General features: G+C 38.1%; 1 protein-coding gene across 1 annotated transcript in view; it reads left to right on the top strand.

Moving 5' to 3' along the window:
* The first annotated feature begins 989 nt into the window (after positions 1-989).
* LOC113063350 (uridine diphosphate glucose pyrophosphatase) overlaps positions 990-27,120 on the top strand; it is a 35,119-nt gene continuing 8,988 nt past the window's right edge. Inside the window, exons 1-3 of the mRNA XM_026233664.1 lie at positions 990-1,185; positions 20,301-20,344; positions 26,948-27,012. Coding sequence (XP_026089449.1) covers positions 1,105-1,185; positions 20,301-20,344; positions 26,948-27,012 — 190 coding nt within the window. The 5' untranslated portion in view covers positions 990-1,104. The remainder of the gene's footprint in view (positions 1,186-20,300; positions 20,345-26,947; positions 27,013-27,120) is intronic.

Raw genomic sequence — 27,120 nt, 5'->3', positions numbered from 1 at the left:
AACAGAAAGAAAGAGAGAGAGAAAAATGAGAGAAATAAGCAGAAGCTTAAGAAATTTTAGTTGATTCTTTAAAATGTAAATACAATGTTAAACAAATATTAAACAATTTTAATAGTTTTAAATTAATTAGAATAAATCAGCACAGCAGATGGTTCATCCTGTGTACAGAAATAAAGGATTTTTCCTGATATCGAAATAAACATTTCTTTATTGAGGTTTCTGTACTTGTCATTTTTTTCATAATGCTTTTTAAAAAATGGTGATGTTGTTTTTGTCATGCATAACATTTGGTGAATGTAGTTTTTTAGGCCTAATACATATGTACCATATATATATTCTGGTGTGGTTAGAAAGCATCTTGGGATTTCAGAAATGTATAATGTGTTAGATATACTTGTTCTATCGAGGAAGGTGAGCGGTCAGTTGACACTTTCAAGCATTTGGGCTGTGTGTTTCTTGAGGGATTTCAGAAAGTGATTAAGTCTGAAGTTTTGGGCTGTCTATGGTTTTGGCGGTTTATTCAGCGAATCACGCGCTTGCGCTTCCTGAAGTTGGCGCTAAATTCTGAGGTAATGCCTGCACAAGAATGACAAGATGAGCACAGCTCAGTGTTGACAAGTCCTAGGAATTGTTGCCGTGGGTTGTTTTTCATGTCCGTGGGTTGAAGACGCCAATAAAGTGAAATTTAGTCCTTGAAATGTGAATATTACAAGGGGAACCCTTCCAAAAACGTGTATTTTACGACTATTTTACCCCGTCTGGACTAGTTTAGGCTCGTTCCGAGTAGCAATGGGGTGGGTTTTGTTGTGAATGTCTGGCAAACCTGACCCATGCGAGCGCGCGGTAAATGACATGTGTGTGCTGCTGAGGCGACAGAGTCCGTGGTTTAACCTTTCAAAAACAAATAAATAAATGGCATCATCCCGCAACTATTGCTGACTGGCCGTTTTCTGCACCGCAGTCGAACATTATTACAACGCAAAGACTAACAGCGTTCTTATTTTGCCCTTCACAGGCTTCCGTAGACATTTCCTTCCGTTCTCCAGTAGTCTGCGGCTCTGCCATCTGTGGTGAGAAGTATCCGTGGGCAGCTAAATCAAAGCCATGGAGCAGATCAATAATATTAAAGTGGTTCCGTGCACCAGCTCTAACTATCTGAAACCGTTTAGGGTGCATTATAACCAGGTGAGTCGCTATAGTTTAATCGCACGTTATCATCTGTCAGTGATGCGGTCACACCTCATCATTTTGCTGTCAGCAGCCCAACCCCCATTCATTCTGTCATTGCTTTTATCGACCAACATTTCGTCTAATGTTTCGGGATATGCATAACAGACATTCCGTCGTTCAATATGACAAACGATGTATTTCAAATAAGATGTTGCTGATTTCGTGTAATGTCTTCTTAGCTGAACTAGCAAGACGCTATTAATACATAGACAGGGAAGCAGCCACTTTCCCTCGAGCACATGCTTTACATTAAAAGGCAATCGGCTTAGGAAAGCTTTATTAAAAGCCTGATGTACACAATATTGTATAGTTGGTACTGAGGAAACGCTATCTTGGACTGAACATGATGGAAACAAGCTAAAACCAGCTGTGTTATTAAATCTATCTATCAATAATATCTGCCTTTCTGGCTATCCATCAAAACATACATTACTGTATATATAAGTGTGTGTGTGTGGATACAATTTGTAATAATATTATTTTTTCTAAATACATTATATATATATACATATATACATATATATATATATATATATATATATATATATATATATATATATATATATATATATATATATATATATAAGCAAGTCACAATTTTGTATTTTGATAGTAACGGGTAAAGGCAGTTATTAGGGACAACTCTCAGTAGCTCAGTAGAGGCCTTTTTGTTTGTATTAAATTTAAATATAAGGATTCATTATTAAAAAAAATTAAGCAGATTCATTAAGTGGGATATCCTTCAGCTCGCTAGAATATATTTCTTGGCAATGTTGGCATAGCAGAATGTTGTTAGCAAAACAGTCCTCTGTGGTAGCTGTGCAGTCGGGTGGTGAACAGTTGTTTTGTATCATAGCTGTTACTCTATATTTCATTGTTGATTTTTAGCATAGATAGAATTCCACACGGTATTCGTCATGCTGCAATGATCCTTTTAATTTATTTTATTGTATTTAGTAGGTTTATCTGACTTTTTTTTTTTACGTTAGCTATAGCTATACATTCAGCAACACACACTATCACAACATGTAGGGAAAAAAATACAGAAACACCATAGGATGTCACTACAAGGTAATTTTTTGTGCATTTTTTTTTAAATATAATTTTAAAATAATCTTTTAGGCACTCTCAGCCTCTTTTTGACTGAAACTGTTTACTTTGTGACCCTGATTTTATCTTCCAGCCTGTTTTGGTGTTGTGTTTTTTCTTTCTTCTGATTTCTGTAAACCGAGTGATAGCAAAAATCCTGTGCCAACACATCTGTAGACCTTGCAATTATATTCAAATAGCCTCCGGGTATGGTTTAATCTTTTAACCTGTTGGTACTGACTGATTTTTGGCATGCATCCCCATCCTTTTCTGTGAAACTGTGGTAGCAAATATGTCAACACATCCATAGTGTTTTCCTTAGTTGACGTCATTTTTCCTTCTGTTGTACTGGCATGGATTAAAAACCTTTGGTGTTTTTAGCAGAGCACCTGTGGGTGTTTCCTCTTTGATTGTTCTCCTCAAGCTGTGTGTTGCATATTTCAGAATATAGTCATACTTCCTCCTGCTACAGTTTGACAAGCAAGACCCTAGGTCCACCAAATGAGGTGTCTTAGTCATCCACATCCGCTACTCTGTGCAGACATTGATGAAATGTACAATGCTTCTCGAGATTCTATTGCTATTAGATTAAGTCTATTAATGTTAAATTAAAGTAAAGCAAAGAACAGCCAATTATTTCTCTCTAAGGCTCAGTGGATTATTTGATTTAATGCTGTTTCAACATTTTAGCATGATTTCTAGGTTAGTGTGGTATTGGCATATTTCCTTTGTCTAAATCTGCTCTTAGTCTAGATTTGGAATCAACCCTTTTCCAGTCTCAGTATTAAAAATAAAGGTCCCAGAAGGAGAGTTTCACGGCGATGCCATAAAGGAATCATTCTGGGTTCTCCAAATAACCTTTCAGAGAACAATTTTAAATAACTTTTTTAAATTGTAATAATCTAAAGAAACTTTTTCCTGCTAAAAAATAACATTTACAACAATGGTGCCAAAAAAAAAACTTTGTTTCAGATTCTTAATTCATAAATTATAATTATAAAAATTGATATTTGTGTTCATGTTTACCAAGCACCATGCCAACAAGCAGTAGAGATGAAGGCATTTACTTGACAGTGGTTTCAGCATGTCATTTATTTTTTAGGTATCTAGACAGTAGGGTAGGGTTGATTAAGATTTCCCAATTTGATTAGATTTCTATTCACAAGCACATACGTATGCACAAAATACATGAAACCTTCTAACTTGATAACTTTTTCTCCAATTACTATGGTGGAATTACTGAGGAGGACCCTACCCTGTGAAAATTTGGCAGTGTTGGCAGGCCCTCAAGGACTTTTTTTTTCCCAGAGTGTTGATTAAACACATAAGCATGAGTATTTTTTTTTAAAGGCAGGATTATATTATATTATATAAAAAAAAAAATTAAAAAAAGACGTTATGGTATGTCATAGTAATGCAAGCCATTTGAATAGATCTGCTATGTGTTAGAAATACTGCATAGATCCATTAGAGTGAAATAAAAAAATTTTTTAGGCCAGTCAGTTCATAGAGACATTTTATGCTATTAATTACAAAGTGTTATCAGGATTACAAGTGTATGAATTTAGTTGAAAAGAGTAATTAGGCCTTAATTGTCCCACTTTTCCATTATGAATGATCGTAGGAGGTCTTAAGTGCTTTAAAGTGTAGGTCAGAAAACACCAGACACTTTTTCAGGTGCAATCTGAAGAGAAGTGCAATCTGTGCACCCACAACCTCCAGTCTTTGCCTCTGTGAAGGAAGTTGAGTTTTCTCAACACCAGCCGCATCACTGAGTCACAGCGCTTTGCCACCCACACAGCCCTGCTGCCATGTAGCAGTAGTCAGTTGCTGCCAATCCATTTTGCCACCTGTACTTTCATATTTTGCCGCCACCCAGCTCACCTTGGCATACACCTTTTACTCAATTTTCAGTGACTGTGAAGAAAATGTTTTTGTACAGTATGGCACTTTCCAACCTGCAAACTGTGTTCTGCTAAATTAACATTTTCATTCATATATTTCATGTAACTCTAGGGCTGCATGATAAATCGCATGCAATATTTAATGCGCATTTTGTCAGTAAAGCCAGTTCTGTAATCTGCGGTAATCTGTAATCTCCCATCAAACAGGTAGAGTTCCTCAGTTATTCAAACAGAAAACGAGCAAAGATTGTTTACATTACCAAAGAACATCTTAACCTACTTGAGTCTAGCGTGAGTATTATACGCTCTTTAAAAACACTAACATAACATAATCTGTGAAGCTACCTACACTGTGTCATGAATAGATCTCTTACCCATTATTAACACTGCCCACTTCTGCGGCTCCGACATGGCTACCAGAGCTGATCCCGGCCACTCACCAGCCGCGCTGCGGCAAGTTTCTGAATCGGCTCTCTGCGCTACATCACATGGCACAGTGGCCCAATGGTTAGAGAGCCGGACTAGTTACCTGAAGGTTGCCGGTTCGAGTCTCAGTGCTGGCAGGAGTTGTAGGTGGGAGGGAGTGAATGAAGAGTGTTTTCTTTCACCCTCAATACCCATGGCTGAAGTGCCCCAGTTGCCCCCCGGGGGCGCTGGATCTGTAGCACCCCACTGCTCCGGGTGTGTGTTCACAGTGTGTTCACTTCTCACTGCTGTGTGTGTGCACTTGGATGGGTTAAATGCAGAGCACCAATTCCGAGTATGGGTAACCATACTTGGCAAAATGTCACGACTGTCACTTTCATATTTTTTGACGAATAATGTCAATGTGTATTTCGTCACCCAAAATCCTGTTTGTGGCACAGCAAAAGTGTGGTTGTGAATCAACTCTTAAGACTGACACTTAAGATTTAGTCCTACACTTCACTTAAATTATGACTGAAATGCTTGATAACTAACTTTTAAGCACAGCATTGAGCCAAGAGCTTTTTTACACTTAAGTCAATTTTTGGCAGTGTTCTTGAGAGTAATTCTCAATGTATAACTGTCCCTTATACATTATCTTTTATGACAAGTTCTTGAATCACAGGCTCATTTATATCAGGATTCAGGTACAGTAGTCATCCAGTGCTCTTCCACTGGATCCACCTCCAGCTGATTAAGCCTTAATTAATTAGTAAAGTGATTGGATAATAACATTTAGCCTGAGCAGGTTTACAGTGTTGTTCTCGTGCAGAGGCAAGAGTCACTCAGGTCCCGAGAACCAGCAGCTGAGCCAACAGTTAACTGCTCCAGCTGCCAAGCTACTGCTTTAGCAGCAGGGGTCTTGGCTAGGAAAGGGGGGTATCAAAGGAGAGTGTTTTGGAGAGGGGTGGGGTGTTGGATTAAAGCAAGGGTTGGTGGGCAGACAACAGTGTGCACTAGGTGGGCAAGAACAGATGAGGAACAATAGGGGTAGGGACGCTGGGGTGAGCAGAGGGGTGAGGAGGCCATGGGAAACGTGTGGCGGCCATCACCCTAGCACCAGGCCACTGGGCGCGCTCAATAGACACAGGAAATGGGATTTACATGAGGCAGATGCGCAAGAGAGATAATAAATGCATTAGAGCCCAAGGAGCAAGAAAAAGGTGAGAGCAACCAATGTGCACTTCCCATGAAAGCTGTTAACCCTAACTCTCTGTGTAGATCTCTCTTTAGACAGCTTGTCAGAAACACTCTAAAACAATGAGAGCACAAGGAGATGAAAAGAGAAAGAAGTACTCTTTGTCGCCCAAGGCTGGCCTGTCATCTTGCATCACGTGGTAAGTATGTTGCAGTGCAGCTTATTACTTATCAACTGTTTCCAAACCCAAAACACATCCAAAGAAAGGATTCTACCACTTTCCCAAGACTGTGCAGCCCTATATCTCCATTGAACTCCTCTCTTACAGATGTTGGTTTTGTATGGTGAGAATCTGGAAGCAACCGCACCCAAGGACATTTTCCCACTGCATGGCAAAGCCACAGTCTTGTGGCTAGAGGTTTTCAGCCACAATTCAGGGCATTGTATTTATGTCCTGTATCATTTCCCTGTGAGATTGTGGATTGTTCATAGGAACAATGATGTGTGGTGCATTGAAAAGTTAATAAATCACTCACATAGCGGAGAATATAATGTATGCTGTCTTCCCTTACATGTTAGGGTTGTTTTCTGATGCTTGTTTTTCCCTAGTGAAAGCAAAGTTACAAGGATACAAGTTTTTTTTTTAGTATTTTTAAATATCCTAAAAATAATAACCTGAGAAAAAAGACTAATAAAAACAAGGAAAAAAATAACAAATCTTTTGGCAGTCTTTTTTCTTTTTAAGATCTTTGCAAATCTTAAAGACTGTTTGTCAAGAGTCAATAAGACTCTTAATGTATTGGATAATAAGGAGGGGAAGTCATGGTCTAATGGTTAGAGAGTCAGACTCCCAATCAAAGGGTTGTGAGTTCGAGTCTCGAGCTGGCAGACAATCCCCCCAATTGTGAGTGGGGGGAGTGCATGTACAGTGCTCTCTCCACCTTCAATACCACGACTGAGGTGCCCTTGAGCAAGACATCGAACCCCCAACTGCTGCCCGGGCCGCAGCATAAATGGCTGCCCACTGCTCTGTGTGTGTGCACTTCGGATGGGTTAAATGCAGAGCACAAATTCTGAGTATGGGTCACCATACTTGGCTCACTTTAATAGGACCTTATGACAAGGTTAATTCAGGTTGTAAAAGACTCCACCAAAATCTAATTATAAATATGAATTAATAACTCATAATTGTAAAAAAAAATGACTTTTTGGAATTTTTTTTATAAAGCAACAATAATAATGTAGAAACTTTTTTTAAATAATGAATATGTGTAAATAATAATAAAGTTTGTTTTATCATCAATCAACTTGCAGCGTAATTGAGGACCTTTATTTGCCTTCCCAGCAGTAGGCATTTGTAATGTAATGGTTGCAGGATCTTGCAACCCCAGGCTCAGAGGCATGAGCATTACTCAAGCCCAGCATGGTGCTTGAAGGGAGGGGGAAATTTGGGGAGGTAAGCTCACACCTGTGGGATGGAGGGGCAGAAGGAGAGTGGGGTCGATGAGGGGTGGAGTGTACAGAGAAAGCAGATGGAGACACAGAGGTTGAGCTCCCTCTGTTCTCCCATCTCTTTCTTCCCTAACCTTGTGCTCTGAAGCGCAAAAGCTGGAAAAAGAAGCAGCGACTTAAAGCCTTTTCAATTGGGTTAAAATGGTGGACACGTCTGCATTTGATCTTATGTCTTCAAAAATTAGGAAAAAAAGATGACAGATGAAGATTGATGATGATCACATCTGAGAGGCTGACGAGTCTCGGAGAAAAGAGACCTTCCAGAAAGTGTTTAACGCCTGGTTTGTCACTTGTTTTTTTTCTTGTTTTTTTTTTTTGTTATTTATTATGGGCCTCCTCCCAGTGAGGCCCATGAGGGCAATCAGCATGTGTCCACGTCAAAGGGTGGGGTTTTGTTGTTTACACAAAAAGTGTTTTGTTTTGGTGGTTGGTGGGTTTGGTTAAATTGTTTGTTTCGATGTAATGAGGTCTTTAAACCGAGAATTAATCTGGACCGGATCTGTGCCAGTTGGGCTCAGTTGGTATTTGTAGTTGGCAGAAAAAAATCGCATAGTGTGTGGTGCCTAAAGATTATAATCTTAGATTCAAGAATGAAGAATCAGTCATTTCCAGTATGGCTGCAACAAACGATTATTTTGTTAATCGAACTGTTATTAGAACAATTAATCGACTGATCATCGATTATTTAACTTATTAATCATTAGACATTAATTGATTATTCAGCTTTTGCAATTAGTTAAAATATTTATACATATTCTAACAACTAAATTAAAGTAATTACTTCAACTTTTGAAAGTCATATTAAGTAATTTAATTATACAATTGATTTATACAAATATATTTGGCACACAGAATGAGATGACAGAAAATCTCTTATTCGCCATTTAATTAGCTATATGAGAAAGTAACTAAATGACACATCATTCTGCTTAACATCTCTTTTTGTAAGTCATATTTATAAGAAAAAAAATAAAAGTAAGTGATAGGACATTTTCTTTTTGGATAAACTATTTTATTCACAACATAATCTCTCTTAAAATACCTTATAGGGTTATGATAATCAAAACAGTCCTGAGCTAGATCATCATTAGATAGCTCCACAATGACGAATTTGTCCAGATGTGGTGCTCCAGTTGTTAAGTGTGTTGAGTAGTGGACTGACTCCGTCATTAAGTTTGTGCTCGTTTTCGACTGTCAAAGACTAGAATCTGTGCCAGTCGATGGAAACCATCTTTAAGTGTGTTGAGGTCAGTCTTAGAATGTTTCAACTAGTCATGTAGTGTGTCCCCAGCTTTAGTGTTTACTTTTGAGATCATAAGTATGGTTGAGGACTCAATTAACCTTTGTTCCCTTATGTGGGCTGGTAGAGTACATAATTGCTTTCCCACATAAACTTTTCATTTTAAGCACCAGTAGTAGATATTGAATCATGTCGGGCTGATGTTCAGGTTCTAGAAGAAAATTGATGGGTAGGTGCAGTAAACAAGCATGTGATTTAAAAATAATGACTCCTTTTGCTCATTATCCCTTGTATTTCACAACAACACACCCTGCCGGATCCAGACAGAATCTTTCTTACTATGAATATCAGCAGGGCTTGGCACGTGATATCCTGGTGGGAATAATGTGCGATGAAGGCTTTAAATCTGGGGAAGTTGGACGGCACATGGTGGGAATTAAAGGCCTTGATTGTAAATAGCAGCGTGACGGCAATTGAATTCTCAGCAGCTGTCGTGGTCACAGCATTATAAACTGCAAGCTGATGATAATTAGACTTTAAGCATGCAAAAGAACGAGGCCTGTCGCTCCTCCCTATTCACTCATAAGCCTTTATTGCGAGTAGGATGGAGGGGGCACAATAATTTCAAGGCCCTGCATCTCCTTGCACTCCCTGTAATCTGTGTTGTAAATCCATGTTGCTTGTGATTCCCAGGTTCCCAAAAGGATTTTTCTTGTTGACCTACAGAGTAGCCCTGATAATGAGGGGCCCCCACCATCTGTGTGCAAGACCAATGACCCTAAACATGCTCAGCCACACAGAATAGACCTGTAGGGGGCAAACCATAAAAGCAGCAAGAACCTCACCAGGGCTTCTGGAGGCCATCAAATTGAATGATGGAATGAAAATATTTCTAGTGGACACTTAGTTTGGTCTTTGTTATCTCTTTAAAACAATAATTCACCCAAAAATAAAAAAAATCAGTCATTATTTGCTCAGTCTGGTGTTGTTTTAATGCCATATGGCCTTCTGTCTTTTTCAGACCATAAAATGAGGAAATTGGAAAATATATTGGCAGTGAATAGATGATTGTTGATTCAAATTCTGGCTAGAGCCCAGACAGATGTTAACTTAATGTTGTATGTTATGATGCACTTCCTTGTACTACAACATGCTTTACCATGAAAACCAAGCAGTGCAGCCAAACTTGTACCACATTTCTCTTGAGAAGTGGCTTTGAACTGCCATGCAAAGCCAAAAGACTGTAACTTTGATTTTTGTTGAAAATGAGTTATTGATATTACTGTCGTCTCAGCTGTAACTTCGAAAAGTCCAGGAGAAACCAAGGCAGAACACTGTATAACACCAGCTGACCCTCTTTCACTTTTAATTTTCATTACTAAAACATTTAATTGTTAAATTTTTCAGTTTCCTACCTATAATTAATTTGGCTGGACAAGTAAACAACTTTAAAGTTGTTTTTCTCAGTTTCACACTCTAGCGAGTTAAGGTCTTTCGCCTTTGTAGGGCAGTCTAGTCCTCCACTAAACTAGAATTCCATTGTACCTCAAAATGCGTTTATTCAACACAGTCATATGACCATGGGATTAATACTATACATATGAGCCAGGAACCTTATCTCTTTATTGCGATTGTTTATTGCTAATTGTTAGTTCATGTTAGCTAACACATTAAGTCATGTTAAAGGAGACCTTATTGTGTTGCTTTTTTCTTTGGTGTTACTGTTCAAAATAATTTTTCAGTAGATCATCTTGTGATGACCTCAGTGGTTTATCTAAATACAGCTGCCTTTAATGCATTTAACAGCCTTAAGTAGTAGTAGTAGACTTTGAGTTAGGATGTTGTCTGGTTCTACAGGAATCACCTGCATAGCAAATATCTGAAATCTCTGATTTCACTTCCTCTGTTTAGATGAGATGCATTGGAGGGAATTTTCACTCTTAATTTTTTTCTTGTTGAGCAGGAATGTTCTCTGTTGGTTAGACATTTCAGCCACCTGAATAAAAACATTCTTTATATATAAAGAATACCAAAGTATACCAGACCAGTGTAACTTTTAACTTTAATGTGCTATTTATATTTGATTTGACCATTGATGTAACTAAATGATACACGTTTTAGGTTACCTGAGAAATGTTTTTTACAGTGCTGTGTTACTTACCAAGAAATTCTATAAAAAATAATAAAAAGAAATATCTCAAAAAGAATAGTTTAATTCTTTATAATATTAATGTAAAATGTGAGCCAAAATCATCACAATTAAAAGAACTAAAGACTTAAACAGTCTGTGTGCATTGACTTTATTTAATAGACGAGTTTCACAATTTGAGTTGAATTACTGAAATGAACTTTTCCACAACATTCTAATTTATTGAGATTCACCTGTATGTGTGTGTGTGTGTGTGTGTGTGTGTGTGTGTGTGTATATATATATATTTATATATAAATGAAACTCATTTATTGCTCATTAATTCCTTTTTTGAGGTCAATTTAGGCTTGGCATAGAATAGAATAGAAATAACAAATATTTTCAATAAAAAAAATGAAATATGTGAGTCATTTTACAGTTATCTAATAAATCCCAATGTAGTAGAGTTGAGTGTGACTGTAAACTTTCAAAAATTAGTTTTGTTACTGTTCTGTACTGTTCATCCGCTCTATTTTCCACCACTTAATTAAGCCATTCTTCTTTAAAACATGATGATGTTTTATTTCACGTCATTGTGTTTGCGTCATCTCTCAAGCTATTTAGTATTCGATTCTACAGCAACTGATTTGGTGCACGTCATACTCTTTCTATGAAATCTGTTAACCACATTCACTGGTTCAAACACTCGAGCATTGCAATTATTTTACATTAACTATTCATTTTTACGTCTGTGCCTGATATATTATTTATTCCGTGCACTCATGGTGTAAGAAGTGCACGGCCATACACACGCAAAGCTTAAAGGGAACATTGATTGCAGGAAAGCAACATCAAGAACTTAAAGCCATAAATAGATGTTATTTTTTTTATTTTATTTTTTATATTCTTGCCCATGCTAATAGCATTTTGCACTCAGTTGCCTGTATGTTTACAGTAAATGCATTTTTTTTAAGCAGATGTTGGAATCTGTGTACCTGCCTCAATCTGTTGCTTATATCTCGCATGTTAGGCTTGTGGTGTTCACATGCTATTCATTCAAGTGCAGAGTTTATCTGCAGGTGAGAATTGTGCAGTTTGTCCAACACTTTGGAATCAAGGCCATTTGTAGTATCACTTCTACAGTGTGGTGGCATTAATTTTAGAAACTATTAAAATTGATACATTTATTTTATAAATCAGTGTGATCCAGAAGAAACAGCCCTCATAAACCTGTTCGTGATACTGTTCACACGTTTACTGGTGACCAATAGCTGGGTTTTCCCTGATTTTAAGTTTTTTTTTTTTTACTTTACACCTTATCTTAAAAATGCTTAGCATTCCATATGACAACACTAATATTACAAAGAGGCTGAAATCCCTGCACAATTTGCTTTCTATACTTCAGGATGTCATGGCAGTGATTATGTAGACTGTAGACCTGGTGTCTGTGGTATGTGACTGCGCATGGTCGTCTGTTTAGTAACAAACATGACCTCTAATCAGTGGTACCCTCATTTTTAAGCCTTTGCTTTTGTGTTTTCTTATACACTGTAAGAGCTACTGCTCAATTTAAAGCACTTTCACATTTTAGGCTTGTCTTTGCGATGCATGAACTTGCAAAGCCTCTCCCTCTCTGTGTTCTTTCAAATTGTTGGTGATGTTTGGGTTAATACTGGTGTTCAGACAAAGACTACGGATTTGCGTTCATGGAATGCAAATGTTCAAGCTTCTCAGTAAACTGCGGGCCTCTGCTTCATATACTTTAGTTGGCATCACACCTTATGAACCAAAGAAATGCTCAGATAATAGCAGTGTAAAGACTTTCGATAGAGAATCTGAAACTCGGCACGGTACATCCCCATCCACACATTAACATACCCACTTTCGCCTCCGCAAGTATGTTCTCAAGTATACACTTGCCTTGAAAAGGCACATTTTAATCCCCACTTGTCTGACCCTGCGGGAATTTAGCACCTACACAAAAATGTTTGAATCACTGTGACATGATTAGGGAAGCAGCACACACCTCTTTCCTGACCCAGGTGTTTCTATAACACTATTTGTAAGGTGAACAGCATCTTTTCTTGCAGTATGTAAGTGTATATGTTTTAATATTGAGTAAAACAATTGTTTTCCCCCAAACTTTGTTTTAATTAAAAAAAAAAAAAATTATGGTTATGGAAAACCTGGGATAATTAGAAAGTCAAGGAAGTTCAGAAAAAATTCAGTTGTAATATACATTTTGCTAGTTATGTTTTCTCCAAGATATTTAATCAGCTGGATACCTTGCTTGCAAGTATCATCTGATTTGTGAGTGAATCAGTAAACTGATTAAACTGATTGACAGATCAGTCTAAATTATTAATAATAGCAAATCTGAATTGCTTTTAAATTATCTTTCAGATCTTTAAACATACAGCAAATGATTGGAGTGGTCAACCAATATATCGGGCTAATATTTGGCATTTTTCAAAAATCAGCACCGGCCGTTAAGTTTTTTCTGTTTTGACGATGCGTTCTAGATGGGACTTTTATTTTGACTGTGCTGAGAGCAGCAGCGTCTGAGCACACCGTGCTCACATTCTCCCTTTTGTTCACCATCGTCGTTAACAGTTCTGTCTAATACGGATAGAAGTCTGTTTAATAATCCAATAGAACTGCTAAACAAAGGAATTACAATGAATACAAAAAGTTTTATAATGGTTTCGTTTTAAGTAATAGAAAGGCACGCATTATAATATTTTGCAGCCATATCACCCTGGAGCCCAAGACCGGTTGCCCACTGAAGCTAAGCAGGGCTGAGCCTGGTCAGTAACTGGATGGGAGACCTCCTGGGAAAACTAGGTTGCTGCTGGAAGAGGTGCTGGTGAGGCCAGCAGGGGTGCTCACCTTGTGGTCTGTGTGGGTCCTAGCGTCCCAGTGCACCGTCCTTCAGATGAGACATTAAACTGAGGTCCTGACTCTCTGTGGTCAGTAAAAATCCCAGGATGTCTTTCGAAAAGAGTAGAGGTGTGACCTCGGCATCCTGACCATCATGGCCTCCTAACAATCCCCATACCCGCTGATTGGCTTCATCACTCTGTCTCCTCACCACCAGTTAGCTGGTGTGTGGTGGGCGTTCTGGCGCACTATGGCTGCCGTTGCATCATCCAGGTGGATGCTGCACACTGGTGGTGGATGAAGAAATACCCCTGACAATGTAAAGCACTTTGAGTGCCTTAAAAAGCGCTATATAAATGTAATTTATGATTATTATTATTTTTATTATTATTAATACTTTCTCATTTGCCATCAGCATTCAGAAAATACCCATTTATATAATTTAAACAAATCTTTGAATGGCTAATGAAACTTTATTTTCACAAACCTTGCAAACTTAGTCGAATCCAGTTGTGAGATCTTGTGAAGTGTGAATTTTTATTTAGCATGATCGTGTGTTCTTTACGTGATGTTTGGTCCGTGCAAATTGAATGCTTAAACATAAAATTTGTGATTTCAAATTATGATGCACTTTATGCATTTGCATACTGTCATATTCATGTAATTTTCACTGTGTGCTGGCTGTATTAAAAAAAAAAAAATGCACACAAACTTCTCAGAATACTGAGTGCTCTGTTGGTTACTGATTACTTTCTTTTAAATTATATTTTTATTAATTATTAGTTATTTGTGGAAAAGTATATCTAAAGTATAAGTATGCTTATTTTAAAAATTTATTTTTAAATCCATTTTCAAATTATTTCAGATTTCTTAAATATTAATTAAAATAAATACAATTATATCAGCTTTAATCGGCCACCCTGAGATATCGGAATCTACATTGTCTGTAAAAAAAACTATATCGGTCAACCACTAATTAAAAATTAATTTGTCAAAAAGATACAATCTTTTCTAAACATTAACATTTTTTCATGTAGCAAAGCAGCAGATGCTTGAGTATGAAGAGGAAGCACTCTTCCAAGCATATAACTAGCTGCTTTTGGATTAAGTTTGTTCCGCTCTCTCAGTCTTCCCTCCAAAACAGTCATGTTTTGGAGCCAAAAGATACAGGTCATTAGCCCGAAATGCAGCATTGCCCAAAGCAAACATTACCCAGTTGGATCCACTGACCGTGGTTGGTATGCAGGTTCACTTTCCACACTCTCATTTTACACTGGTGCCTCAGGTAACCGATGACTGTTTCTTGTTAATGGGTCTTTGCTTCTTATGAACAGACCTGCAACCATGATTAGGTAGGTCACACTTAAGCTGTTCAATCAGAAAAAGGTGCTGCATTTTTTAAATCTCATCGTGTTCGTTCATTGAGAGGTGTAATGAAGCCTTTGATTTTCTGCCTTTGTGCTCCTACACCAACCAGGCATACAGCACTCAGATATTAAAAAAAGGAGTATATTAAAAACAGTCAAATCCACATAAAAAAGTGACCGTCAAGTTGAAGGGTTTAACTAGACCACTACTTTACTTTTACTTTAGTGAGTAAACTACAACAAAATATAATGGTTTTAAAATGAATTATTGTATAAAAATAATAATATATTTCCATAATACTTTTTTTTTTTTTAAGAACCACGTTCTGTATAATGAACATCACTTCAAACATTGAAAGTTGTCTCATGATGCTGCCTGTTATCATTATCCTTTAGCTGATGTAGGATATCATAACAGTCCTACAAGATGCCGCTTTTGCTGAGCTATGCTTAATTTTTCAAAGTTCAGAGTGATGTGCAAATTCACTCTTTTATGGTTAGTGAATAGTTACTGTGGGTGTAAGCATAAAGAGATTTCCAGAACCTTCTCCTTATTATAAAGGCTGTAGGCTTTTTGTTCACAGCTATGACACATGATTTAATATGTGTTAAGACAAATATCGGTTGCAAAGTGTCGGAGTTAAGCATATTCTGAATATCTATTGAATTGTTCTGTTAACTTGTTGAGTGTTCAGTCACTTTCCATCCCAAACTACAAGTCAAACTGAAAAGGCGACACGTTTTACAATCTTGTAGGTTAAACATGAGGTGATGCCCCTTCAAATAGAGTACAAGCACACACACAGGGCTGATCCCACATCATATTAAGCAAAGCCAACAACCTTTTGCAGTAACGTGTCCATTCTTGTGAGATTCGTGTCTTACAGAATCCCTGTCTTCAGGCACTGTGCTTATTAAAAGTGCTAGAGGTTTATATAAAAGGGTGAGGGAGAGCTACACACCTTTTGCTATTATTACTGGGGTGTTTTGACAACTCAAATACACAAATCTACTTGTCTAGCTTGAATCCAAACGGTTGTGATTAAATAATTTAATTAGGATTAAATGGAATCTCTTTAACCTTTGTATATTTTATTGTATTACCGTCAGATCTTTAATGTGAACATGCTCTTTGTTACAGGCAAAATATGTAATTTTTCGCCGCTTATTCGGCGCATATTTAAAACAAACAAAGAAACAAAGACGTAGTTTGACAACGCCGTGACTGAGTGTGGAATCATGGGAGTTGTCGTCTTCATCCCCACAGCCAATGCAATCCGATGGGACTCGGGCAGAAATCATGTTCATGGATGAGCTAATGATTTATTAATGTAGTAGAATGAAGCAGGGTGAGGCTGAAAGCTGTCGAAGCGAAATGAGGCTGCTGAACAAGCATGACACATGGCTCGAAAGCAGCGGAGCTTTTATCTAGATACAATTGAAAGTTCTGTTATAATGCTACTCTGTGAGGTCGTCACCAGTCTATTAAAATGCACAACATAAAGGTACATAAAAAAATATATATAATATCATGGAAAGGTTCTTTATTTTTTGTAATTGAATTAAAAAAGCAAACTTTCTTATATTCTAGATTCATTGCAAACAAACTGAACTATTTCAAGAGTTTTTTTTGTTTTAATTCTGTTGGTTATGACTTCAGTATCAGTAATTCAGTATCTCAAAAAATGTTAATATTTTCTCAAAGATTAATCAAAAAAATATTTACAAAAAATAAATGTTCAAGATCTCCAAAACAGGTTAAATTATGCACTCAATACTTGTTTGGGACATGCTGCGCTGTCACGGGAACATCCCAGCTGAAGATAATGAGGAAATTATGTTGCTCCTTTTACAAAGTGCATTCCTAACGACTGCTTAATGGCAACATGTGCCCTATTCACTCCAAAGTCCCAACTCCAAGGGGATAGGGATGATCACTTCCATTTGGAATTTGCCCAGGAACCGTTCGTTATCGATACTAGTACTGGCACACCCCTACTCTGCTCGCCTCATTTGATCTCTACTACAGTGACTCACAAATCAAGCAACCAACTGGACCTCATCTACACGTGCTGTTGCTCCATGGACAGCACTTTAGTTGCTCCACTGCACTCCTCAGACCACTTCCTCATTACTGCTTACCTCGCACTTACTCCTGAAGTGGCACACACTCCACCGCATGTAACCTTTCGACGGAACCTACGCACACTTTTTCCATCTCGACTACCTTCTGTGGTTTCATCCTCACTTCCTTCATTCTCTCAATTTTCAGTTCTGAACACGAAAAGTCCTACAGACACTCTTTGCTCAACCAGCACGCACCACCCCATCTGCCCCCTGGCTGTCCGATGTTCTCTGTGAACATCGCTCTAAACTCAGGGCTGCAGAGAGGAAATGGCATAAATGAAGAAACTCTACCGACCTCTGTATGTATCAGTCTCTTCTCTCTTCCTTCTCTGCAAATGTCTTCACTGATAAAACATCATACTACCACAACAAATTGAATGAAAGTTGTGACGCTCGCATACTTTTCAAAACTTTCTCTTCTTAATCTGCCTCCACCTCCTCCTCTACCACCTTTTACAGCTGACGACTTTGCAGTTTTCTTCACAATCAAGACAAGAACCATCAATGACCAAGTCTCCACACCGCAGACTGAGGACAACTTCACAACGACTAATGCACACTCTCTCTCCTCCTTCTCTCCACTCTCAGAAACGGACGTTTCCAAACTTATCCTGTCTAATCATCCTACTACTTGTCCACTTGAGCCGATCCCCACTTACCACCTTAAAGCGATTTCTTCTTTAGTTATACCTTCACTTACTCACATTATCAACACCTCTCTTCACTCTGGGACATTTCCCTCAGCATTTAAGCAGGCTCTGGTAAGCCCACTGCTTAAGAAACCATCTCTAAATCAAGCACTTCTAGAAAACTACAGACCAGTATCCCTTCTTCCATTAATTTCAAAGTCACTTGAGCGAGTTGCGTTCAACCATCTCTCTATGTTTCTTGCACAGAACAACCTCCTGGACAGCAACAAGTCTGTCTTCAAAAGCTGCCACTCAACTGAGACTGCCCTTCTCTCGATTACTGAAACACTGTGACTGGCAAGAGCAGCTTCAAAATTCTCAGTACTCATTTTGCTGGTTCTGTCTGCTGCTTTTGACACCATTAATCACCAGATTCTAGTGTCCACCCTCAGAAAGATGGGCATTACTGAAACTGCACTCCTGTGGTTAGGGGTGCTCCGATCACGATCGGCCGATCGACCCCTACCTGTGGTTTAAGTTCTACCTCTCAGATAGATTCTTCAGGGTCTCTAGGAGGGGTGAAGTTTCTAAGTCTCAACAACTTGTTGCTACTGGGGTTCCTCAAGGCTCAGTACTTGGACCCCTTCTCTTCTCCATCTACATGGCATCATTAGGATTTGTCAAAAGCATGGCTTTGCCTATCACTGCTACGATGATGACACTCAACTCTACTTTTCATTCCAACCAGATGACCCTATGGTAGTTGCTCGCATTGCAGCCTGTCTGAGTGGCATCTCTAGCGGGATGTATAACCATCACCTTCAACTCAACCTTACTAAGACAGAACTGCTGGTGGTTCCAGCTAACCCATTGTTTCATCACAACTACTCTATACAGCTGGGATTGTCAACCATAACTCCTTCCAGGACAGCCAGAAACCTAGGAGTTGTGATGGATCATCAGTTAAGCTTCACAGACCATATTGCTACAACGACCTGGTCCTGCAGGTTTGCCTTATACAACATTAGGAAGATTAGACCCTTCCTATCACAGCGAGCCACCCAACTTCTTCTCCAAGCTCTTGTTCTCTCCAGACTGGACCATTGTAATGCTCTCCTGGCGGGACTTCCTGCATGTACTATCAAGCCTCTGCAAATGATACAGAATGCAGTAGCGTGGGTTGTCTTCAATTAGCCAAAAAAAGCTCACGTTATTCCTCTCCTCATCAGGTTACATTGGCTACCAGTAGCCACTCGCATTAAATTCCATGTACTGATGCTTGCCCACAAGACAACCACTGGCACGGCACCAATATACCTACTCACTTGTTCAAACTTATGCACCCTCCAGAAGTTTGCATTCTGCAAGTGAACAACGCCTTGTGGTGCCATCCCAAAAAGGTTCAAAATCACTCTCATGGACCTTTCCTGGACTGTGCCAAAAAACATCTAAAGACTCATCTTTTTCACCAGCACTTAACCAACTAATACTGGCACTTACCTTTTCTTGTCTATCATATTCTTTAAAGAAAAAAATAACCTGGCTACATGTTCTGTGCTAGACTAACTGAGACTTGTCATGGCACTTGTATACTGTTGTTGTTTTCTTGTTGGTCTGATTGCTTCTATTGTTTTCATTTGTAAGTTTCTTTGGATAAAAGCATCTGCTAAATGATTTAATGTAAATGGAAATGTGACAGCTGTAGCCAATTTCTTAAAGATGTCTGAGTGTGGTGACTCTTGATGTACTGACTCAGGCTTCAGTCCACTCATTGTGAAGCTACCCAAGTTCTTGAATCAGCTTTTCCTGACAATCTTCCCAAGGCTGTGGTCATCCCTGTTGCTTGTGCACCTTTCCTTCTGGTCCACTTTCTATGAGTATATTTAGATACAGCACTCTGTGAACAGTTAAAATTTACTATTCAAATTTTTTGAGATACTGAATTTTTAATTTTCATAAGCTTGAAGTCGTAACCATCCGAATTAAAATAAAAAACTCTTGAAATATTTCAGTTTGTGTGCAATAAATCTAGAATGTAAGAAATGACAAAAAATAAAGACCTTTTCCATGATATTCCAGTTTTTTGAGATGCACCTGTATTAAAGCGCCTTTGGTGTCTCCATGTTTTCTACAACAAAATGGAAATCGAGGGGTTTATGGAATCATTGGTAGGCGACACAATGACAATATAGACATGGTCCATGTCAATTGTTAAAATTTCTTATATAATTTTGGGTTGGATATCTGATTTCCTAACAACTACTCTAGCAACTACCTCTACCTATTTTAGCCTGATAAATTGAAACTTACTCATGATAGAAATCAGTATTTAACGTTTTAAATGAAACCTTAAAAAATCTTCTCATTAGCCACTTTCCCAATGGAACTAAGTATTCATTACAGGTCATCTTTGGACATGGAGTTTGTGTTTACAATAAAACATTTTTTTTAATGTAAGACTCATTCAATGCAATGGTTTATAGTTTTTAATATTCAGATTGTCTGTCTCAGTTGTTTGTTTGTTTTACAGATTTACCTGAATTATGTTATTTTAGAAATTTATGATTTTGTCATTCTGCTTTTTTTCACAGAATGGGACAAAGAAGTCCTGGGACTTTATGCAAACCCATGATAGGTGAGAATGTGTCTTACTGTTGTTGTTTTGTTTTGTTTTGTGTGTGTTTTTAACAATATAATTTTGAAGTAAACCCTCTTTGGCTCATTTTGAATCTGGTTTATTTATTTACTGTCTTTGACTGTATCTCTTTCATTTTGGAGTCTACCTAATTGGTACATTCTGCCTTAGTGAGTCATTAAGAATTTATTTTTATTTTTTTCAGATTCATTGAGCTGCGTTTTTTTAACACAATACTTTAAGGCGACTATAAACCTGAGAGGATTAGAGGCTTTTAGGGCTGGAATGTCTCACCACAGTCCAACAATAGGAAGTTCTCCCCTGCCCCAAAAGTCTTTGTGTGCACGTCTTGATCTCTCTTCAGTTCTGTCTTTTACACAATCTTGTCTCCATTGAGCTTTGTCACAATAAATATGTCCCTTTTTTCTCTCTTTCATACACAGTCCTGTTTTTAGTAGGCTTAGATAGGTGTTTGTAACCCTCCACCTGTCTTCAGTGCACTCGCTGATCCCTGACCAGGTGTGAAGTGTCCAAGAGAGAGGTAGAAGCAGTTAAACTTCAGTTCTGTTCCCACTGACCCAAAGCAGTTTTTGGGTCATTACACACCTAAGAGGAACCCCTTTGTACCACTCCAGTTGTCAACCGCTCCCCTGAGATCACAGCTGACCTTTCAAACAGGGTTCATTAAAGCTATCAGTGAGGACTGAGTACCTCTGTGGACCATGTGTCAATATTGCTGGACATTTTTATTTTCTCATGGAGCTATCTGGTTATTCAGTCATTGTCAGTAAGAAGAACAAAACAGCTTACAAAGTCTCTGGCCAATATTATAGAAAGAGTTACAGTATGTCCATATATTAGGTTTCTTAAGAAGGCCCTTTGTTATTCGATGCAGAGCATCTGGACCGTGTCTGTGAGAAAATGGTTTGCAAACCAAAACATGATTTCTATGGGCTTGAAACCAATTTTCTAACCATTCAGAACACAAGTCATTTTTCTGACCTCAATAAATCTAAAGTGAGAAAATGACAATGCTAGTTAAGAACATGACAGCCAGTCAGAACGGCTATGTGGACCTGGATTTTGGACCACAAGCACAGCTCAAACGACAATGGGAAGAACAGAAACTCAAATTGACTGAAAAGATTGTCACAAAATCAAACCACAGTGTCAAACCTGTTCTGAACAAGATGCAAGGACAAGACTGAGTGGAGCTGAAGATAGTCCCAGCCTCAGACCGTTGGTTAAACGTCTGATGCATATGGCACAAAAGTGGAAAAACTTCAGGAGTGTCAAAGTTGTCATCTGTTGAATTCTGTAGGATTTCCAGGAGACGTGTGTGTCGCATTCTTCTAATTCTGTCCAGAAACAAAGATGCCGTGACGCCAAACCCAGGATCAGCTAAACACTGGAGTTTCAAAAGTATGTGAAATATTTAGGGCCCTATTTTAATGATCTAAATGCAAAGTGTAAAGCACACGGCGCAAGTGTACTCAGGGCATGTCCAGATCCACTTTTGCTATTTTGACGATGGAAAAATGGTTGGCGCACCCGGGCGCATGGTCTAAACAGGTTGTCCCTATTCTATTAATGAGTAATGGGTGTTTGTTGAGCGTAACGTGCAATACTCCGAGTCTCATCTTCCATTTTCTTTAAGAGCCAGTTGCACTCGTGCCATGACGGATTTGCTATTTACATGGCGGAATTTGGCAAGCGCAAAGACAGAACGAGTCTCTGAGATGAAACGGAGCTGCTCGGGTGCGAGCAAATAGCCTAATTCTGATACATGTGATGACTATCCATTGTGACATGTAGGCATTTATATATACTGTAATTACTCAAATAAAAGCCGGGGCCTTTATTAACCTGAACTGCAGAAGGTAACAGGCTTTTATTTGAAGCAGCCTTTTATTAGAGGCAGGCCTTTATTTCTAATTCCATCTGTTTGATAAGTAATTGTTTTAAATAACCCATTTTAAATTAAAAGCGATAGCGTTCCAGTGAACAGAGATCATAACATTAGCACATAATCAGTTCAGAATCCATCACCAAAAGAATAAGTTCGGTTCAGACGTGCTCTGTATCAGTCTGCTTTACGCTGAATCATGCATGCACAGTATCATCAGCTCCTCGGTTCCCAAATCGGACGTGTCCGACAGAAACGGTTCTCGGTTCAGTGTACTGGTGATCCGAAAACTGATGCAACCAGTTCTTGACTCGAGAACGAGAAGTGCTCTGGCAGTGGGCGTGTACATTTGTTATCTGGCTCTGTTGCACAAATTTTCCCCCGGCCTTTATTTAAGACCGGCCTTTATTTGTCCGTGTTGACCACGCCTCTGGCCACTATAAGAGGCCCGGTGTTTATTTGACTACCAATTTTTAATGGAGGAATTAATAATATATGTATGTGTGTGTGTGTGTGTGTGTGTATATATATATATATATATATTAGTGCTGTCAAAATTAGCGCGTTAACGCATTCGATTAATTTGAAATATTTAACGCGTTAAAAAAAAATAACGCAATTAACGCGGTTGCAGTTTTTTTTTTATTTCCAGTTGTGGCCTATGTGTGTTCAACGTGCAAAGAAATATGGATAAGACCAAGGAAGGACTTCTAGACGGAAAGTTTCAGTATAAAACACGGATTACTCTTCAGTCTGCCACAAGAAGCATTACTCTTCATTTAGTCTGCCACAAGAAACAGCAACATTAAAATCATGAACTCAAATGTCATTGTTTAAAAAAAAAAAAAAAAAAAACAATGACTGTAACAGTGCGTAAATCAGACCTTTCTGTAACGCTAACGTTAATAAGCTTAAACGAAAATAACATAATAATTGTGTAGCGGAGTATTTTTTGTACACAGTGCCGCGAACTGTCAATCACTCTTGTACGCGCGCATCACTGTCCTCCTCAGCTGCAGCAACTTGCGCTCTCTCTCTTCATCAAGCTTTAAAACAAAAAGGGGACAAAAAGATCATATTGTCTTTGTGCATAGGCTATAGATTAATTAGATAAATGAAATATCTAAATTTGTGCCTTGTCGTCTACGGTATTTTTTTAGAACTTAGAAAAAAGATGCTGCAGCCAATGAGCAGCCAGCGGGGGCTGCAGGACGACTCAACCTCCGCAGACAGTTTTTAATGTTTATCAGACAATAAATACTCAAGATTTTGCTTTAGTATAACTCACAACGAGTTTTACACACCTTCTCCGGCCACGTTGAGTTGTTGACACTTAACAGTGGGAAAAGCGACACATGCGCTATTCACTTGTAACTTAAGGCTGAATGGGTAATGTAGTTTCTGCTCTCGGTGGGATGAATTAGGAAGCTTGCATTGTGAAGGGCGCTCTGAAAATCGGCAGTGCAGGTAAAAGATTAAAACCTCTATTAAAACAGATGGTCCAAATGAGCGTACCGCTTACAAGCACGTTCTGGGCGCATGGAGAGGTGGCGGTACACTCAAGAGCTATATTTGGAAGTGGCGGTACCAGTGCATACTGGCCCACTTAAAGCACTGGCAATGACTATACTTTGGATTTTTTTTGCAGTCCACTTAGAATTCAACATGGAAATCATTTTTGTTTTTTATTGGCATTGATTGTTTTGAAATTCAAATGGTACTTACATGCCTGTGTTTTTATTTCTGTAATAAATATGGCTTTCAAGCCAACAGTTCATTTGGAGGATATTGATGGTTTATTGCAGGTATGTTGTTTACATGAGAAAATCTGTGTTACAACTTAAACAAAAATTCCAATAAACAGTCATATTTTGAATTTAAATAGTTTCTTTGTCTTGAGTTTACATTAATTATTTACAATTTACATTTACATATCCAAAAAGTTTCAGTCTTTTAATTGCGATTAATCGCGATTAATCGCGGTTAATTTTTAAAAAATTGTGCGATTAATTAGTTAATTTTTTTTAATCGATTGACAGCACTAATATATATATATATATATATATATATATATATATATATAATTCTTTTTTTTTTTTGCCTACAAAAAAATGTATGCATTGCAATCCTTTAAGTTTTTTTTATGTTTGGCATGTTTGTGTGCTGCTGTGCATCCCTGTGTTTATTAAGCATCGTGTATGCTCTTCTTATAACAAAGAAAAAACATTGTGCCTGACTTTAGACAAGGTTTGAGCTTATTATGGCGGCATTTCCAAGCCCCGAAGCATGATGCTGAACAAAATTAACTGCGATTGGTTTTATTTTGTGCTCCATGTTATGGACAAACACTACCATTCAAAGGTTTGAGGGCAATACTTTTATTTGGCAAAGACATTGAATTGATCGAAAATGACAGTAAAGACATTGTTTAAAAAAGAAAAATAAACTGTTTTCTACATTGATAATGTTTCTAGATCACCTAATCAGCGAATTATAATGATTTCTATAGGATAATGTGACACTGAAAACTGAAGTAATGGCTGCTGAAAATTCAGCTTTGACATAACAGGAATAAATTAAATTGTACAAATAACTGTATTCAAATAAAAATATTTTTCACATTTTCACAGTAGGTTACAATATTACTGTTTTTACAATTTTATTAAATAAATGCAGCCTTGGTGAGCATAAACATCTTTAAAAAATTAAAAAATACTTTGCCAACCCCAAACTTTGTATATGCAGGCACTTATTTAAATATTTGATGTCACCATTTGACCTACTCATTGTTTTGTTGCACTGTTTGGTGGATTGATGAATGAGGTGATCTGTAGTTGAAAGGTAAAGCCATTAAGATCAGCATCTGTTCAGGCCATTAGTGCCACTGCCCCAGTTTGTTGAGAGCTCTGCTGGTGTTTGGGAGGTTAAGTTGGTAGCCATTGTCTTTTGGGAGGACTTTCAAGAGTGTTGTGTATTTGATGTTATTGGTTCTTATATATCAGGAGTACCAGTCCTGTGCTTTCTTTGCTGCTGCTCCAAAATCATTGCATCCTGCAGCAAGCACCAAACACCCCTAATGGACAACATGCTTAACGGTGTGTGACACGTCCTGCATGACTTTGACAGTATTTTCAGAGGAGAGAGGTGAAATGGCGAGGAGCACGCCATTCAGACATGCCTCAGCTCGCTGGGGCATTGACCTATCCGCTGCACAGTTTTTAAGGTTTGACCTAGACTGCACTCTTCATTTTGGATAGTCAACAGTGGAAATAAAAGGAGGATCTTATCTGATAGACACTGGATGTGTGCTGCTTCCTCCTCAGGACCCCTCTTAATCAGGCCTCAAACCTTCAGATTATGGTGGGTCCAGTTGCTGAAATTTCGGTGCATCACTAAACTATTAGTGGTTTTAAAGATTAACTGTAAGAAACAAGTTTGTTTAAGAACAAAATACAGAAAAAGAGTATTAACTAAATAATCAGAATTGAGAAGTAAGAAAACTCTTGGTTGCTGCTGATATACCTTATTGTGCATTCCTTTTCTAAGACTTAAAAAAAAAATCAGGAGAGAACAAATGCTTGTATGTGAGTGCAGATTGTGTTTAAGATTCAGGAGTGTGTGTAGGTTTATATTCAGGCTGTGTGGTAATCTCTGGCACGCATTCATCATGGGAAAGGCAGGGCAGGGCTTCCTGCCTCTACAGACATATCCGCTTTCCCCACTCAGTCTCTCTCTACATCGCCATTGAAACAATCACGCTAATACAACGTCTTATAGCTTAGAATGATATGAGGTCTGTGACAATCATCAAATCTTGCACTCTGAAGGTGCGGTCACATTTAATGTCATTTGCCAAATTTTGCAGGCAAAATCCAGCCATTTTAATAAGACGCTATCAAACAATTGTGAATTTTGCGTTTTTTCCGTGTTGACCAATAGGAATGCTGCTTGTTTTGAAAGAGACTTCAGGCTGTGATTCATAATGTACATTGCTATGCATTTGCAATGCAGAAAATTTTGCCGAAATTTCATTAATGTGTCCACAACGTAATGGAACAGACCACCCCAAAAGGTTTTTGAGATTTGAGATAAGATTTTGAGACATTTAGCTTTATATTAGTTTCTCACCTTTTCACTGAGGAAATGTTACTATGGATTATGGACTTATTTTGGTTGATGGTTTAAAGTTAAAATCCTTGATGTTTGCTTTATTTCTTACAAACACTCAGCTTTTTGCAATTATCTGCTTCCACTCACTGCAAAGGGTCCATTGGTGAGCGAGTGATGCAATGCTAAATTTCTCCAAATCTGTTCCAATGAAGAAACAAAAGCATCTAAATCTTGGATGGACTGAGGGTGTGTAAATTTTAAGCAAAGTTTCTTTTTCAGTGAACTATTCCTTTAACTATACCTCAATTATTCCTACTATTAAGATCCATCTCTAGAAGTTCAATTAGTACAACAATCTTGACAAAAAAAAAATGGAGCAAGGGTGTCTATGTGCCTCTCTCTCCAACACACATCCTCACATCCACTTTCTCTATTTATCATTAAATGAGATGAGTTATTGGACCAGTTGTGTTATTGCTCTTGCAGGACTGGGTGCATTAACAGGAAGGAAACTATTGTCAAGTACTCTGCAAACTGTTTCTCTAAATGCCAACTAAACTTCTAAATCTGTTGTTTCCTCTCTCCAGTGTCTCTGTGCTGATTTTCAACACAACCTCACACTGTTTCATCCTGGTCAAGCAGTTCCGCCCAGGTAACACCCTGCAGTCCTTGTTAATTCCTGATGTATTCCACAGTCTTTGATTCTTTGATTTTGATTGATGTGAGTTGTAATCTTGTTTTCTCCAAACCAACTTAGTGA

The sequence above is a fragment of the Carassius auratus genome, chromosome 45, assembly GCF_003368295.1.
Source record: "Carassius auratus strain Wakin chromosome 45, ASM336829v1, whole genome shotgun sequence".
NCBI classification, from domain to species: Eukaryota; Metazoa; Chordata; class Actinopteri; order Cypriniformes; family Cyprinidae; genus Carassius; species Carassius auratus.
The sequence above is the reverse complement of the archived record's forward strand: the minus strand, read 5'-3'. Positions and strand labels throughout refer to the sequence as shown.